This window comes from Engystomops pustulosus, chromosome 8 (genome assembly GCF_040894005.1).
Source record: "Engystomops pustulosus chromosome 8, aEngPut4.maternal, whole genome shotgun sequence".
Classification (NCBI taxonomy): domain Eukaryota; kingdom Metazoa; phylum Chordata; class Amphibia; order Anura; family Leptodactylidae; genus Engystomops; species Engystomops pustulosus.
Window position 1 is genome coordinate 20,666,851 of NC_092418.1, and position 17,996 is coordinate 20,684,846.

Here is a 17,996-nt window from a genome sequence, read left to right on the forward strand (position 1 = left end):
ATCGCTGCTCGCAACAATGAACAAGAGCGAACCGTGCCAGGGACTGGCGAGCGGGTGATCTCACAGAACAGGCACAGGGGCTCATTCAGGGAGAACAGATGTGGGCGACCCACAAAGACGTTACTTACTGTGAGTGACGAGATACGGCAAGTGTGGAGGCTTTTACAAAAGAGATTTCCTACAGCTGGGAGTCAATGTCCGACCCTTTATAGTAGCCCTACACATCCTATGACCATTGTCCAAACCCACTCCTTGTTAGGTAGGTGGGTGTCCCAACCCTCCCCAATGGCAGATGTTATGTGTTGGCCAAGCTGGATGCTTTTTGAAACCCAATCACAGACGTTCAATCCGAGCATGCATGTGTATCTGGTTCTGGTCCACAGGAACCAGTCAGCCAGATGAGCCCCCATGTAAAGTATATATGTGGCATCCTCTATAATATTCCACAAGAACTCAGGCTCCCTAAGGTCTAATACTGTAGGTCCTGCTAGGAGCTGTAAGGTAGGTAGTCACTGTAACAGACCAGCACACCGGATCTGGTCCATAGAATCCTGCAGTGTGTGCGGTCTCGTGCAATGTTTTGGGTCACCATCTGACATGTCATAAATGAGAAGACTCTATGAAGACCAAGAGCAAGTTATAGTTGACATTATTTGTCCCATATAGTAGGAGATAATAAAACTCACCTCCCGACAAAATTTGACGATGTTCTCCCACAGCTCCTTGGCTTCGCCTTCATCCGTCTGCCTTCTGGTTTCGGCCCGTACGCTCTCCCTACGACGTAACATCCGTGTCCCCACTTTGCGGTGCTGGGCCACGTAGCCCTGCGCGGTGTGACATGCCACGCAGTGAGTGCATCGAGTCTCGTTTAGCAGGGTACACGCCGGGCAGGCCCACTCTGTCCTCCGGGGAACGGGCATGGGGAGGACTACTGTGCTGGATGGGGATGGCAAGCCCTCCATTGCCGCTGTATTACTGTCACTCTCGCTCGCCCGTGTTGCCCCACAGACACAACACCTACTGGCACTACCCACGTTACGTAAAGTGCATTTTCCACAAGACCAGGTGGTGTCCAGCGTCTGTGGCTCGGCAGAGGATGGAGTAGTTTCGGCTGCCGTTACCTCTTCTTCCAAGATGCTCAGACGTTTTGGAAGACGACTAGAAGCAGAAGGAGGGGGAGAGAGTGGATTATCCGGTGCCACCTCTCTCCGGCTTCTCGGTACAGGAATATTGTGTGGTCCCGGTGATAGTGGCAGCGCGGGTAAAGGTCTGGGGGAGTCCGGCTCACGGAGGGGGGCTGTTGCTTGTTCATCTGAGCCTTGAAAAGCAGCGGGGGGCGGGAGAACTTCTGGGACTACCAATGCCTCCGGTGGGATTTTGGGTAAGGACAACTTTCGAGGTCCACCACAAGCCGAGCAGGAGGTGGACACGGGAGTGTTATGTAGAGTACAACGAGGACAACTCCAACCGGAATTCAGCACAGACTGGAGAACAGGACTAGTTATATCCTCTGGGTCGGATTCTTGGACGGGGGATCTCACCTCCTCGTGCGGTGCACGGGGGATCCCATTTGGAACGGCTGGAGGTGGCAGGAACCCACAAACCTGACACCCAGTTGGGGGCGGTGAGGGATTGGTTGGAGTCAGATTGGAGAAGGTGCATCGGCTGCAGGACCAGCGCTGCTCGGCGGAGCTCAGTCGTAGGATTTGGTTCAGATCGGGGAGATTTCGAGGGGCTTCACATATAGAGCAATGTCGCTGCCCGTGGGGATTTAGGAATGTACAGCGGCAGCATGACCACTCCCCACAGGGCGAGGGGGCAGCCATGGGATCTGGAAGCCTAAAAGAGAAGACAGACATGGTTAAATTCTGGACCTTATATTACATGACACTACATAGAAACAGTCAGTAAGCAGTTTCGGCTGATGGGTCTTATTATTGGGGCCATAATCTTATAAATTGGTGGGCCTCTTACACCTAGGACCCCACTGATTCTAGGAATGAACGGGGGATAGTGACTGTGTAACGGCAAGGCTTCTTCATTGTGGCTCCCGATGTGTAATGCTTTATATCCCCTGTGGAGGCGCTGCAGGGAATCAGGAGCAGGTGCCGCACAGGTCTCACAAGTTGATGCAGAACATGCTCTAAGTCTACAGAGACCAATCTCTCTAATTGTTCCTAATCTCCGCGTTAACACACGTCTTGTAAGATAAACCTGGGTGCGGGCGCTGCATGACTCTGCAAACATTCACTGAGCAAATAGGATTTCACACAAGAGAGCGAGGAAATTTATTTTTCCCATGAAGCAGGATATCCAGTGTACATTTAAAGAGCCCTTTCCCATAGGTCCCATCAGAACATCATAGAGCAACGGGTGGCCAAAGCCTCATTGGCATTCAGTGTAATACCACAGCTCTCCTGTAGTGGCCGCTGCAGGGAAAAATCATCACCTTTCTCACTATCCAGACTGTCAGCGCTCATATTTAAGGGGGTTGACATTCTAAAACGGGATCCCTTTAATTGGTGGAGTCATAATATTCTGTTTTTAGCAGTTTTTTGGGGGTAAATCTGTATGGTGTTACAGTTTTCAACTAAAGTTTAAAGAGGTCGTCCCAGAATCCCAACTTATTACCTTCCCATGGGATAAGTCATAAAGGCCTGGGGGTCCCATCACTGGAATTAGATTCTGTTCAGGACGGACACATATAACCATGTACAATGTGACACCAAAGTTGTGATCAATGGGGACCCCAGTGATTAGACACCTCCCCTGTGTATGAGTGATAATAGGGTCACCCCAGAATTACAGCTTACTGGGGGGCGGGGCTTATATAAGGGGGCGTGTTTTGTATTATTTTTGGTCCCAAAGTATGTGATCGGAAGATTTTGGTGTCTAAGCTCCACCCACTTGGAAGAACCAATCAAGTAATTGATTACAGATCTAGCTTTTCGTTTTAGCGGCCCTTTAAGAGTCATTACCAGAGATCATCTCAGCGCAGAGCGCGGGTGTAACACGGGTGATACTCTATCAATACAGAAGTGTCATTCCTGGGCGGAATTGTTTTTTCGGATTGTAGGAATGCCGACCTGTTATTCCTGGCAGAACACATCATGGAAACCTACGAGTGAGCGCCGGCGATATTATTCTGCTATGTAACCGCTGGTAATTACTACTTCTGCGGGGGGTCCCGGGGAAAATAGATCCTTTGTGCAAAGGGGAACATGTCAACCGCAGTGTCTTATGGGTAAAAGAAAAATTTAGGATCAATTAAAGGTCCAGGTTGCCATGACGCAGAGGTTAAACCTCCATTTTGCAATAAAAGGTACTGATGGGATTATAGGATTATTACGCAACCGTTAACGCATATGTTAACATTGGGTTAACACAATGTTAACACATACATTAACGCAAGCATTAACATATGGTCATGGTCATGAAGAGAGAGTATTGGGCTTTGTACAGTGGTATTAGTCAGTAACTATATAGAAGTAATATTAGTATTATTAGCAGTATTAGCTGGGATTAGTAGGGTAGTATTACTCACACTATTTGGGGATATTAGCGGTGGTCATAGCAAGGCAGTATTACGGTATTTTGATGTTGTAGAATAGTAATATTGAGTACCTATATGGTGATATTACTGGTATTATTGAGTAGCTATCGGTATATATGGTGGTAACGGTCATGGTATGGCGGTATTATGGGGGCTTTGTATAGTGCAAATAGTCACAGTGTGTAATAATTGATAACTGTATGGCGCATTTATTCGAGCATTATATGGCGGTAACACTGCCCTCTGTACAGTGCTTTAGTTTTATTAGAGGTCACGATGTGGCGGTATTATTTATCAGTGTTATTGGATTTGTTGGTAGACATGTTCCTCGATCCTGGACTCCGTATTGACTCCGTCCTGGAGAAGTCTACGTTGGGCATCTTTTGGGAGTCTCCATATAATAAATGTGAGAGGAGACTTATAATTCGATCTGTGCGCTCACCACGTGCACCTCTCCGCCACGACAGCTGTGAGTCCTCAGGGTTAATTTAAAGGCACATAACCCCTGATAGAAGGGGAACGCATTTTCCTTCCTTAGGCAAAAACCTAAAATAGCATCAGTGGGATTTAGTGATTTCATAGGAATCAACAGAAATGGGGAAGTGGAAAGGTCAGACCTGAACCAGCGGTGTCTTTTTACACCCACAAGACGCGTGTATCAGTGCAGGGAGAGCGGATCGTGATATCATCGAGGGGTCACCGCGGCCCGAACGAGAACGGGGCGAGTCAGCACTTTTTCAGGTGAACGGCAACGCATCCTTATAGCAGGAGGGAGCCAAAAATAAAAGGGATTGTCCAGGATAGAGACGCGTTTTGGTTTGAGGTTTTGGTACGTCCCACCAAGAATAGCGCCGTACAACCTATAGTGGCTGTGCCGGGTATTGCAGCCCAGCCATATTCACTTGAATAGGACTGCGGGCAGACACTCGTCTCACCCTAAGCACAAGTGCCATGAAGTCACCGCTATGTCGGCACCTGCTTATCCTGGGTGTCACGGCTTAGTGTAGCTTTCTCCTAACGTAAGCGATTGTACGGCTCAGAATAATCCGATTATATGGTGGCTGGAAGCGCAAAGGGTTAATATGGTGCAAAACTACAACTCCCAGCGTGCCTGGTCAAGTAGTCAATCGCTGTCCTAGGCTAGGGCTATAAGACAGAACTAGGGTGGTGTAGCCGATGCCCCTATAGACACGTGACACACGTGGCATCTGTAGCCGCAGTTGTCGGTCGCACTGATTAGTGGCGCGGAGGAGAATTCACAAGACCCATTGTTCCTGCCATGTAGAGCGGGTGTATATACCCGCTATAGCTGTGCCCACCCCCACACACAGGCAGTTTAACACTATGTTGATATTCACACTTCACATATCTTTCTATATTCCTTTCAATCCTCTTGGGCACGTGCACACTTGGCTTGGCTAAGTGTGCATGTGCATTCCATAGAGAGAAGGGAATGAGGCGCTTCTAGGGAGAGTAGAGGGACTGGCACACACACACAGACATGCACACTGGGCTCGGCTGAGATTTGTAGTCAATTCAATAAATAGAAGGGAATCACTTGCATCAAAAAACAAATCGGGTGCGGTAAAATTTAACGCCAAAAGTGTAGAGTCTGGAGACCCCTCATACTAACTGGATTATCCCTGGATATCATCTCATGTCTTATGCCCAGATTACAGGGGATCATTGGGGTCCCATCAGACGTACAGTGATAAACCAGAACTGAATAAGATCAGGGCATCCCTTTAAAACAAAAATCTGCCCACTTTCACATAGACATTGCCAACAGCCCGAAAACCCACAGACAAGGCCGGACCCCTCGCCTAAAAGGGGTGGGCAACTTAATCCTCTTTATCCTAATGCCCCCAATACGGGTAATTATGAGCTTCTCCCCTAGAGAGAACGTTCACTATGGAATAGGTTGGCACCTAATGAATTACTGAGGCTGATATGTAATAATGAGGCTGTGCCCACGGGCGGGCAGATGTGCCAGGGCACTGTAAGCATAATGATCCCTCATTACCCCCCGCCACCCGTGCCAAGCACCCGCCGCACATACAACCCACAATTAGTACATGTTAATAATAAGCTAGACACGCTGTGAAGTGTGCCCGGGTAATGCCAGTATACATCGCTGCATGCCCCCAGCCTCTTACCTGTGCGTCCTGTACATGGGGAGGACTGTGCCCTGCCACATAGACCCCGGGAGCCCGCTTCTATGCCAGCCCAGCAAGCCGAATCCAGGGTATGCAGTGCCCATGGAGCCATGGTGTGACTTGCCCTCTGCTGCCAGGGAAGATGCCGAACTCCCCATCTGACGTGAGATACAACTTATCCGGGGCTAGATCCCAGAGAGTCCGGCGCAGTGTGCCAGGGGGTGGTAGAGGGCATCAGAAAGAGACAGAGAAGAGAGCGAACACAGGGAGGGCACAGCTGTCAGGGAGCGAGGGAGGGACAGAAGGGAGGGCGCCAGGCTGAGGGAATCACCTTTAGGGAAGGAGGGAGGGAAGGAAGGAGAAGAGAGAGAAGTAAAAAGACACATCGCTGGCGCTGAGGAGGAGGACGCTGCTGGCGCTGCCAGGTGACAGCCTGACCCCAGGCATGACAGGGTGACGGGAGGGCAAACCCTCTGAACTTGTCTTTCAGCATTCACATGTAATTACTGGAGCTGATACACTGTAACGACACCCGCGTCATCAAATAAAACACCTACAAACGTGCAACGTGATTGGCCGAGGTGGCGGCTATAAAAAACAGCATTATGCTACAATAAAATGCGTCCACACATGCCAGCGACGCGTGCCGCTTCCCGAAACACTTACCTATAAGTTACCCCCTCCCACTTACTGGCAAATCATTTTAATATCTAGTAATATCCTACGTCGCCGATACCGGTGACATCACTCGTGGTCATCATGACGGTGCATGCACATGATGCCAACATGACTGGCAAATAAAGATACGTTGTTGCTATTCTCCTTTACAAACCCCCGTACAGTTCTAACAATTTGTTCATGAACCAGGAGGTCCAGGATGAGCATTTGTATTAACTGCACTTTATGTCTATGTAAAGATACATTGTTGCAATTCTCCTTTATTGACACTTCAAACTATATAGTCACCAGGGAGCTCAGGCTGAGCAGTTACATTGACCGAACGTTAAGCCTGTTGTTTCTTAAAAGGGAGTTTCTTTCCGGCAATGAAAGCAATAGTTACAGGATTCAGCCAGGGGACAGTGATATAATGAAATATTACTTATTGCTCCCCCTCCATTCCAGAGCTGCTGCTACGGGACCCCAATATAAGAAACATCACAGCAGTGCAGGGATTGGCTGAGCGGCTCCCCCTAGTGGTGGGTGTGCAGTAAAGTGGGAACCAGGAGCGGAGGTACAGGTGTGAATAGGTGCAATATGTAGTGTATATAGTGTTAATGGGGTTTTCTGGGCTAAATTGATTGCCAACAGATCCATAGTTTAGTTCCCCCAAGATCAAATTGGGGGGTGGGGGTGGGGGGGGGTGGGGGATGAGTCTGACAACCAGCGCCCCCCAAAGATCAGTAACTAATAACAGAGAACATAACAAGCAGGCAGCGCCGTTCTCTGTGTAGTGGCAAGACGAAGTTACAGCAGATCACCTCCCATTTGTTTCAATGGAGGCCAAGCTGCAGTGACTTAGTGCAGCCACTACATAGATTACGGCGCTGTCCGATTCCAGTTTCATTCTCTATTATCGAGTGGTGGATCTGTGGGGGTGCTGGTTCTCCGATCCCTACATTAAGGGCCTATCCTTAGGACAGGGAATCAAGATATATAGTCCAGAAAACCCTTTAAGTCGGTGACTACACAGATACAGGACACACCTACCGTCTCATCATTGGTTCGAGCTGCAGACAGTGGGCGTGTCTCAGACTACTAACTCATTAATAAAGTCTGCGTCGAGCTCCTGTGCTCCCCCTAGTGTTGTAATTCTGAATGTTATAAATTGCAGAGAGCTATAGCCCCGCCCTCTGGACACTTTGCAGTGGCACCAGGGAGTCCTGGGCTGGTTTTAGGTTGTGCACTTTCCCTGGAGAAAGCTTTAGCAGTAAGTAACACATCCCATGGGTTCCCCTTCATAAATGTCATTCCTCTGGGATGTGACAGGGAGGGAACAGTCTGCAGTTATATCACCCATGAATCATCTGCTATACAAGTGCACCTGTCATGAGCGGGATCTACACTGCCACCACAAGGGGTTAACACAGATTAACCATTGTGGTCTTAAAGGGAATGTGTTAACAGATGTGACCATATAGACTACAGCCAATGTTAGGTCTTGTCCCTGGAGGGATGTGTAATCATGTGTACGTTGTTAGTAGAAGCAGGACTATGAAATATGGATTTATAATACAGGATCGTTGCATACCCTCACACTGCTGTGCTTTGGGCTTTCTGCACCCAGTGTTAGGTATTGTCCCTGGAGAGATGTGTAACCATAACTTTGTGTGTTGCTACGGGGGCCATGTCCTCACACTGCTCTGTTCTGTGCTCTGTGCCGCTTTAAAGCCCTTCTACTCAGAGTAAGAATGGTGGCAGATTTCTGGGCGAAAACTACAGAAGTTACTCAGAGGGCAGAGGGCTCAATACATAGTTTTTTCACAGTTCTGCTGCTACAAATAACATAAACAAAGGTGTGATTACACATCTTTCCAGGGACAACACCTAATGCTGACTGCATGGAGCACAGAGCACACTCCTCCAGTACATAATCCTGGAATATAAATACATATATCACAGTTCTGCTGCTACTAACAACATATACATACGGTAGGTCTAATTACACATCTCTCCAAGTACAACACCTAACACCAGCTGCAGGGAGCACATGGCACACTCCTCCAGTATATAATCCTGGAATATAAATACATATATCACAGTCCTGCTGCTACTAACAACATACACAAAAGGTCTGATTACTCATCTCTCCAGGGACAATACCGAACACTGGCTGCAGCTTTGTATGGTCACTCCTTAGATACATTCCCTTTAAGTTATGGTCATAGCTGTGACTATAAATACATATACAGCCTAATAAAGGGGCGGCTTCTCCGTTCCTCCATGCTTTACACTGCAGCTTTAATTATTCCATATGCACAATTCACATTATAGACTTCACCTACTAGCAGTACAGACCCGAGGGCCCCGCGGATGACCCTATACAACACCCCCATCCAGATGGCAGCGTCACTTTAAAACTTCAGCAGTCAAACTATTTGCAGGAAGTATTACCCAATATACAGACAACAGCTGGCACCGGGTCTGCAAACAAGTGCCAATCTCTCGCCTACAGAGTGGGCGCCGCTGTGACAATGCCCACGGCTGACTTATTATACAGACATAAAACTGAAACAGTGTCACGCCATAATGTCAAGTGCCATGCACCAGCAGCGGGCCAAGCATAGAGCGCTTGGCATTACCCTGTGACAGGAGCTGGCATGGCCCAAGACGTCCCTGCTCTCTGGGTAATGATGCTGCAAGTTCTGGGTCTGCAACCGATGCACCTCGTACATACAGATGATATATACATGGTACGCTACAAGCCGGAACGCTGAGGATAATCCTACAGCCTGGATGCCTTTAATTAAAGGGCATGAAAGGTACCTTTTATTTATTGATAGAGAGATATCTGGAGGGTCAATTATAGATTTAAGAGAGAAATTTCAAGTAGTCGCCACTAGAGGGCACCAATATCATATAATACAAATAAAACAGTATGCAAAAGACTTCATAGCGCCCTCTAGTGGTGGCAGCTGGAATATTATATTTTTATTCTATGTTTGGAGCTCCGATATATAAAAAGAGAAACATTTTCCTACAAGAAATGGAGAAAACAAAACCAGCGCCATTAAGATCCATTATCAGAGATAAACAGAACCATTTAAACCTCCTTCCACATTGAGAGGCAATGGCGTCACTGTGCATCTCCAGGTGGACCAGGACTTATTGTTGACCCCTCTGGTAAGTAATTGCTACGGTCATACTTGTTCTCGCCTCGCAGACAGAGGAGGACCTCTCATGGATTGTTAAAGGGCACCTACCACCCGGATGAAGGACTGTATGCAAATGAGCCTCAGGGGCTCCAGTCTGTATAAGTGTTGATAAAGCCTGGAGCCCCTCAGGTTCATTTGCATACAGTCTTTCATCCTGATGCCCTTTAATGTAGCACCCATGTGTAGAGAGGGTTACATCCGCACTCCCCAGGAGACGGGACTGGTTTATCCGCAGGGTCCGGAGAAGTCATCTATCTCGGAGCTGACCCCTCGCTGCACTCTGTGTCTTCTCCTTAATGCACTTCCTACAATTACCCGGCACAGATGTCTCCCGCAGTTATAAGAGCCTCGGAAAGCGGGGCCCCGGCTAGAGATGGCAGCTGCCAGACTCCGCTCTCTGCCAAAGTCAGTATCACAGGAGATGAGGATTACAGACACATCTGTACTGCGCTCCCTCCAGCGGGAAATATCCATATATCAAGCCAAGGGATATCATACTGCCAATACAGAGCCCCAGAGACTATTACCCCACCCCCCCAACTTCTGGATTGGGGTGCAGGGGACACCGACAAAGATTAGCCACATTCAAGTTGCTTGAATAACAAAATGTAACTTCAAAATTACTACACAGTTCCACTACTGATCAATATTGATGAGAAATCACCATTAAAAAAGTGGACAATCCCTTTAACACCCGCTGCAGTCAATGGGCACCATACAGAACGAGCGCTACAGAATGTGTTGGCGCTACAGGTGAACAGGAAACAAACATGAGCTACGATGTTATGAAATAGATTGTCCTCGGGAGCAGTTTGGCTGCTTGTTGATGGTTTCCAGGTGACAGTAGATAAGGATCATTGGTGATTGTTGTGATTCTACATAGAAAAGGATCATCATTGGCTTAAAGAAAAGGAAGAGGCTCAGAGGTGTTTGGCCCCGGGATGAAGGGGAACTCCACAACTAGGAAGTGTATAAGGCTGCAGTATAGTTGTGAGGTGTATCCTAACACTGCTGTGCTCTTAGCTCCCTGTAATTAACCATTCCACAGACCCTCACATGCAGCATTTACAAAAAATACACGTTACAGTATTTACTCAAAATTGAGCGTAGGGGATGTGGAGCAGCTAAAAGCAGAGAGCAAAGAGCACAGCAGTGTGAGGACAGGCACCAAGTACAATCCTGGAATATATATCCGTATTTCACAGTCCTGCTGCTACTAACAAAACCCAAAGTTCTTACACACCTCTCCTGCTGATACATAACATATCATTACACTATTAATTAATATTCTTTTACCCCAACATCCAGTAGTTGAGAAAGTCTAATAATCTGGGTACAATGTAATGTGGAATGGCTGCAGAGTTGGAAACAGTCAAGATGTGGATGAGTTATTAAATTAGAGAAAAAAAAAATCAGGTTTCAGGAAGTTTTAAAAATCTGTGAAATGTGCGAAATCTGATCTTTGTAGCAGCGCGGATTTCCCATTCTGTTGCCATAAATATCTTTAAGGCAAAACTGGATAACACATAAATCAGCTGGAAGGAAAGCTGGGTAACAACATGGGTGGCGGGTAGCCCTCTTAAAGGGGTTGACCCAAATATCCATGTACACTGGGTAGAAATAATGCAGATTCCTTCACAATGACTACAACTCCCAGCATGCCCTGATTACCTCACAGGAGCTCTCACTGTAACGCGATGAGGGAATCCCTGCCCGCCGCACCCTGTGACCCTACAAAAGTCTATGGTTACCAGCAACTGGTCTCTGGAAATAGCCTCCAAGACGTTAGAGGGAGTCTGCTCCTCGAAATAGCGGTTTTACTGTAGGAAGCGAAAGTGATCAGACAAAGTCACCTCATAAATAACTTAGCCCTCAAGACAGACTTTCTCCATATTATGGCATTTGTAAGACAGAAACTAGTCCTGGACTAATATAACTCCAGACAAGTCACTTTCTTCTCCTGAAATACACTGTGCTGCTGTAGCCTGATACAGGTCACTGCATCCAACAAGACCAACACACTCACCTCCTGCTGCCGCCATTGTTCCTATGGCGTGATAAGACCACGTTTTACCCCTACCAGGGGATCCAAGGGATTGTGGACTAAAATTGGAGATTAGAAGTCAAGACTATGACTACTTCCTTGAAGGAACCTTGGGCAGATCCTTAGGTGCAACTTACAAGTCTTCAAGATTTGCCTCTAGACATCAGACCGAGAACACATCCAAAACCCCGGGGGCTTGGGTGGGGGGGGGGGGGGGGGGGGACCTACACCTCATAAATCTCTCATCTCTTCCTCCGTGCACTTCCTGCCACCTGCTTCCCACTCCCGATTTCTTCCTGTTTGGGCTTTTATTTTATTTTTTTTCCTTTTATAGCTTGTGTCATCATAATTTACTACCTCAATTTATAGCGGGGGGAAGCGCTGAAGGCCAGGACATTGTAACAAAGGAAAGACATACTATGGCTCCTAAACAAATCCCAAACATTTCCTCAGTTAAAGGGGTTTGATGGGGTCTGTAGGATAAGCCAATAATATCAGATTGAACCAATTCCCTATTCTAAAAGGTTCCCTTATCCCATTAGACCCCTTTAATAATTTGCTCTTCCCTATCCCTAACCCATCATGTCACCATATAGCCAGTAATGTATAGGGAGACTGTCAGAGCTTTATCACTTGATTGCTAGGGGAAAGACGAGACAAGTTTTGCTTTTTAGTCTTATTTTACAGCATTTAGGGCATTTGTAGTCATTTTTTTAACCCACGAATGATCCCTTTAAGTGTTATTCCCACAAACAATGCTCAGAGAAGATGACAGGTAGCCTTTATCAATCACTTGCTCCATCCCCCACATAACTGGAGACGGCCGCCATACATGGGGAGGTCAAAGCCTCCTCCAGAGTCTATTCACACGCGACGTATAATGTGACTTGTCATCGCATTCTTCCCCCATACCGCCGCTTAGATCTCATACCTTTTCTTCCTGAACATAAAGCACCAAGGACTTGTCACTTTGTTATTACGAGCTTTATACTTCTCTCCGGTTAATGGCCGCCGCAGGAGATTCCCGTCACTGCAGCCATCAAATAACTTCACTGTAGACTTGTCACAAGGCATAGAATACTAACCTATGTATACCCCATATAGAATTTGCTGGAGAATCTGAGATCTCTCTTAAGACATAGGACCAACAAAGGTCCTAAACTGAATCGTTGACTGAAGGCACAACATTGGTGATATAGTTTTTATAATGTCGGCCACACAGTGTATCACAAAGATACTCATCCCCAGCCATAAGATAATGAAGACCTGAGGAAAAGGGTGACTCAAAAGTCCTCTGAAGTCCCCCTTAAAAATACTGGCCAGCTGCTGATACATGACCTATACAGGGAGTCCCCTACTTAAGGACACCCGACTTAAAGACGACCCCTACTTAAAGACAGACCCCTCTTCCCACTGTGACCTCTGGTGAAGCTCTCTGGATGCTTTATTGTAGTCCCAAACTGCAATGATCAGCTGGAAGGTGTCTGTAATGAAGTGTTATTGATGATCCTTGGTCTAATTACAGCCAAAAATATTGAAACTCCATTGAAACTGAGGCAAAAAAATTTTTTTGTCTGGAGCTTCAATTATAAAGTATACATTTTCGACTTACATACAAATTCAACATAAGAACAAACCTATGGACACTATCTTGTACGTAACCCGGGGACTGCCTGTACTCCATTCACTTCTATGGGACCTTCAACCCCAGGAAAACATCCACTCCCCAAGTTTGGGGTTTAACGTCACAGACTCCAATTTAAGGGACTTCTAGGTCCTTTAATATACAGTAAAAATATAAAACCCGTATTTCAATATGGCCCCTCTAAGCAGAGATATGGGTGAATGAAGTTACAGGCCCAAAGCCTGTCAGGTAAAGTGTTGTCATGGAGACCATGGGCTGCCATACTTATGTCGACCAAAACCTGCCATTTTCAACCAGGAATGGCAAATCGAACATGTATTAAGTTTCGGCCAACATGGACACCCAAACTGTGAGAATGCAGGTGTATTGGGGAAGTTGGACGGAGTAGCTGTCCTGACAGAAATCACATAGTCAGCAGGACCTCTCAAAAGTGCAGCCTCAGCTCCTAGGCCTGTCATTACAATTGCTCATACAGTATATTAGTGAAGATAGACTTCATATCTAGTCAGTCTCAGGTAGTATTATAGCTGTATTATATAGTATTATAGCTGTATTATATATACACTGGTGTCCCTTGGCATTTTTAACCCCTTAAAGGGGTATTCTAGCCTGGACATTCACATTCAGTTTCATTAATCTGCCATATATAAACATTTCTTCAATTAGATGTTATTAAAACAAATGTCTCATAAATGTAGTCATATGGTCCCTTAGAAACAAGACTGTGTCCTTGGATACGACCACCTCTGCTGGAGGGATTGCACAAAGAAACAAAAAGTTTTTGTATATGAAATGTCCGGGAGTTACTGCATATACTACAGACGTCCTGTGGTAATGATCGCTGAATCCAGGAGGTCAGGCAGAGCTCAATAGCGCATGTCTGGCCACTGCTGCCAAAATGTGAGGTGGTCGTATCCGAGGAATCTCATTTCTAATGGACAACATCGCTATGTTTATGAGAAATTATCTTCACACAGGAACATTTTTTTTAATAACATCCAATTGAAGAAATATTTACATATGGCAAATGAATTTAATTAATGTGAATGCCCAGATGGGAATATCCCTTTAAGTATATCTTAAAGGGATATTGTCTACCGTACAATATATAGAAGTGTTTTGTCATCTACCCAGGAAGTGATCATAGTCTCGTCTCATATGACTCTCTCCTTACGTAGATCTCCAGATATGACCTGAGGAATAAGAGATCATGTGTCAGCCGACTCAGGGAGTGACTCAGTATTTTATATAAAACAGAAAACATGAACAGGAGGCCACATGTAGTAGAGCCGTCCATGGTAAATCCTAACACTACACCCTCACCATATACTATACCTCTCTATCACAACCTCATAGTGGGCCAATGAGCAGAAATATACTCATATAAGGGGTATACAAGGGATTCCTCTGGGTCCTCCAGTTTCCTCCCACACTCCAAAACATACTGGTAGGTTGATTAGATTGTGAGCCCCATGGGGACAGGGTCTGATCTGTCAAGCTCTGTGCAGTGCTGCGTAATCTGTGTGGCTGTATAAATAAAGGAATTATTATTATAAGGAGACCCCAGAAACCTTATCAACCTTTTGAGACCTTGTGAAGCAACGCTCCTGTGGACCCTCTATGTGTCTGACAGAGGGGGCTCATATAAAGGATAAACATACCTTGTCTAGGGAAGGGCTGTAAGGCCGACGGTTGTGTCCAAAAACAGAGAAGCAAAACGGTAAGTGTGAGGGAAGATAAAGTCTGACATGACAGAACGCCCACTGACACCCACAGATAACAGAGGATCGGCACAGCAACAGACACTAATATGACGTCTGGAAGATGGGGGTCAAGTTGGACCAAAGACTCCAGAAACGTGAAATTTTGGGACAATATAATGATAAAAATAATAACAGTGCCATCTGTGGCTGTTTCTGATATTGTAGTATTCACCAGAATATGTCGAAGCTGCAATACCAGGTATAGCCAGTGAACAAGGGTGGCGCCATTCAGGTCAGTAATTATTTGCATCAGTTATTGTGAGCCAAAACCAGGGGAGACAAAACAGATAGGCGAGGTCTTATGGAAAGTTCTGCATCTGTTCTTAGACCTAACAGAGATGTGACCTGAGCCTAGAGGGTTGTATGCCCCTGACCCTAGACTCCAATACTTTATGTATTTTGGGCGGTATACATCTGACTTCCTTATTTAAGTCGCCTTCCTTTTGGAGTCAATCCCAGTTTCAGCAAAGACTGTGTGGGCAAAGTTCAGTAGCTTTTACAAAGTCCATAAAACATCAAGGAGCTTCTCACAAGGAGCTTGGCACGGGATGGGGATGGGGCGTCCTGCAGTAAGGGGGGGGGGGGGGGGGCGGCAGGGGATGGGGCGTCCTGCAGTCAGGGGGGGGGAAAGCAGGGGATGGGGCGTCCTGCAGTCAGGGGGGGGGGAAAGCAGGGGATGGGGCGTCCTGCAGTCAGGGGGGGGGAAAGCAGGGGATGGGGCGTCCTGCAGTCAGGGGGGGGGAAAGCAGGGGATGGGGCGTCCTGCAGTCAGGGGGGGGGGAAAGCAGGGGATGGGGCGTCCTGCAGTCAGGGGGGGGGAAAGCAGGGGATGGGGCGTCCTGCAGTCAGGGGGGGGGAAAGCAGGGGATGGGGCGTCCTGCAGTCAGGGGGGGGGAAGCAGGGGATGGGGCGTCCTGCAGTCAGGGGGGTGGGATTGGGCGGCAAGGCACGGGTTGGGGATGGGGTGTCATGCAGTCATGGTGATGGCACGGGATGGAGATGGGGCGTCCTGCAGTCAGGGGTGGCACGGGATGGGGCGTCCTGCAGTCGGGGGGGGGGGGGGGTGACACGGGATGGGGTTGGTGCGTCCTGCAGTCGGGGGGGGGGGGGGGGTTTGGCACGGGATGGGGATGGTGCGTCCCGCAGTCGGGGGGTGGCAGGTGGCGGGGGGTCCTGCAGTCAGGGGGCGGCAGGTGATGGGGGGGGTCCTGCAGTCAGGGGGCGGCAGGTGATGGGGGGGGGTCCTGCAGTCAGGGGGCGGCAGGTGATGGGGGGGGTCCTGCAGTCAGGGGGCGGCAGGTGATGGGGGGGGTCCTGCAGTCAGGGGGCGGCAGGTGATGGGGGGGGTCCTGCAGTCAGGGGGCGGCAGGTGATGGGGGGGTCCTGCAGTCAGGGGGCGGCAGGTGATGGGGGGGTCCTGCAGTCAGGGGGCGGCAGGTGATGGGGGGGTCCTGCAGTCAGGGGGCGGCAGGTGATGGGGGGGTCCTGCAGTCAGGGGGCGGCAGGTGATGGGGGGGTCCTGCAGTCAGGGGGCGGCAGGTGATGGGGGGGTCCTGCAGTCAGGGGGCGGCAGGTGATGGGGGGGTCCTGCAGTCAGGGGGCGGCAGGTGATGGGGGGTCCTGCAGTCAGGGGGCGGCAGGTGATGGGGGGGTCCTGCAGTCAGGGGGCGGCAGGTGGTGGGGGGTCCTGCAGTCAGGGGGCGGCAGGTGGTGGGGGGTCCTGCAGTCAGGGGGCGGCAGGTGATGGGGGGGTCCTGCAGTCAGGGGGCGGCAGGTGATGGGGGGGTCCTGCAGTCAGGGGGCGGCAGGTGATGGGGGGGTCCTGCAGTCAGGGGGCGGCAGGTGATGGGGGGGTCCTGCAGTCAGGGGGCGGCAGGTGATGGGGGGGTCCTGCAGTCAGTGGGCGGCAGGTGATGGGGGGTCCTGCAGTCAGGGGGCGGCAGGTGATGGGGGGGTCCTGCAGTCAGGGGGCGGCAGGTGGTGGGGGGTCCTGCAGTCAGGGGGCGGCAGGTGGTGGGGGGTCCTGCAGTCAGGGGGTGGCAGGTGATGGGGGGGTCCTGCAGTCAGGGGGTGGCAGGTGATGGGGGGTCCTGCAGTCAGGGGGTGGCAGGTGGTGGGGGGTCCTGCAGTCAGGGGGTGGCAGGTGATGGGGGGGTCCTGCAGTCAGGGGGTGGCAGGTGATGGGGGGGTCCTGCAGTCAGGGGGTGGCAGGTGGTGGGGGGTCCTGCAGTCAGGGGGTGGCAGGTGGTGGGGGGTCCTGCAGTCAGGGGGTGGCAGGTGGTGGGGGGTCCTGCAGTCAGGGGGTGGCAGGTGGTGGGGGGTCCTGCAGTCAGGGGGTGGCAGGTGATGGGGGTCCTGCAGTCGGGTTGTAAGATGTGATGGGGTGTCAGAGGGTGGGAAGTGATGGGGATCCTCCATTCAGGGGTTATAAGGGAAGGTGAAGTCAGAGTCCTCCCTACATCCCGGAGGTGACAGCTGTCCTGGTGATGTATCTATCAGTAATATACATGTCTCGTACCTTGTGGACTCCCAGGACCGCTCCGATCGCTGCCGGTTCCTTCTCGCCCGGTTTCCTTCCTCTCCTCTATTTCCGGGTCTCCGCAGCTCAGCAGCTCCACCCGCCGGCAGAATGACGCAAGCGCCGCCCTGTGCGCAGTGCGAACTACAACTCCCGGCAGCCCCCGCGCCCAGGCTCTACTGCACAGCATGATCTGAGATCCACCACTGCCTAGGTGTGCGCTATATCATTCTCTCTCTAGCTGACTGTTTTATAATGAACGTCAATCGACATGTTTTATCTTTTTGATGACCATTTTCCATAGTTGTATTTCCCATTCAGCTGTTTGTGAGGTGTATGGTGCCAGGGAACATTGGGTGAGAAGCAATATGGCTGCTATGATGGTCATCACTCCATGAAATAGAAATCATAGCAACCTGTAACTCCAAAATAAAAGCCGACATCA

General features: G+C 49.2%; 1 protein-coding gene across 5 annotated transcripts in view; it reads right to left on the reverse strand.

Annotated features, from left to right (window-relative positions):
• Window positions 1-17,674, reverse strand: part of CAPN15 (calpain 15) — a 28,016-nt gene extending 10,342 nt beyond the window's left edge. Inside the window, exons 1-3 of one of the 5 annotated variants that reach the window (XM_072120112.1) lie at window positions 17,552-17,674; window positions 14,401-14,463; window positions 687-1,839 (exon numbers count right to left, since the gene is read on the reverse strand). In XM_072120112.1, coding sequence (XP_071976213.1) covers window positions 687-1,826 — 1,140 coding nt within the window. In that variant the 5' untranslated portion in view covers window positions 1,827-1,839; window positions 14,401-14,463; window positions 17,552-17,674. Of the gene's footprint in view, window positions 1-686; window positions 1,840-5,709; window positions 6,036-14,400; window positions 14,464-14,931; window positions 14,953-17,551 lie in introns of those variants that run through there. The other 4 variants (XM_072120111.1, XM_072120113.1, XM_072120109.1 and 1 more) reach the window with 4 other exon arrangements.
• Between the last annotated feature and the right edge of the window lie 322 nt (window positions 17,675-17,996).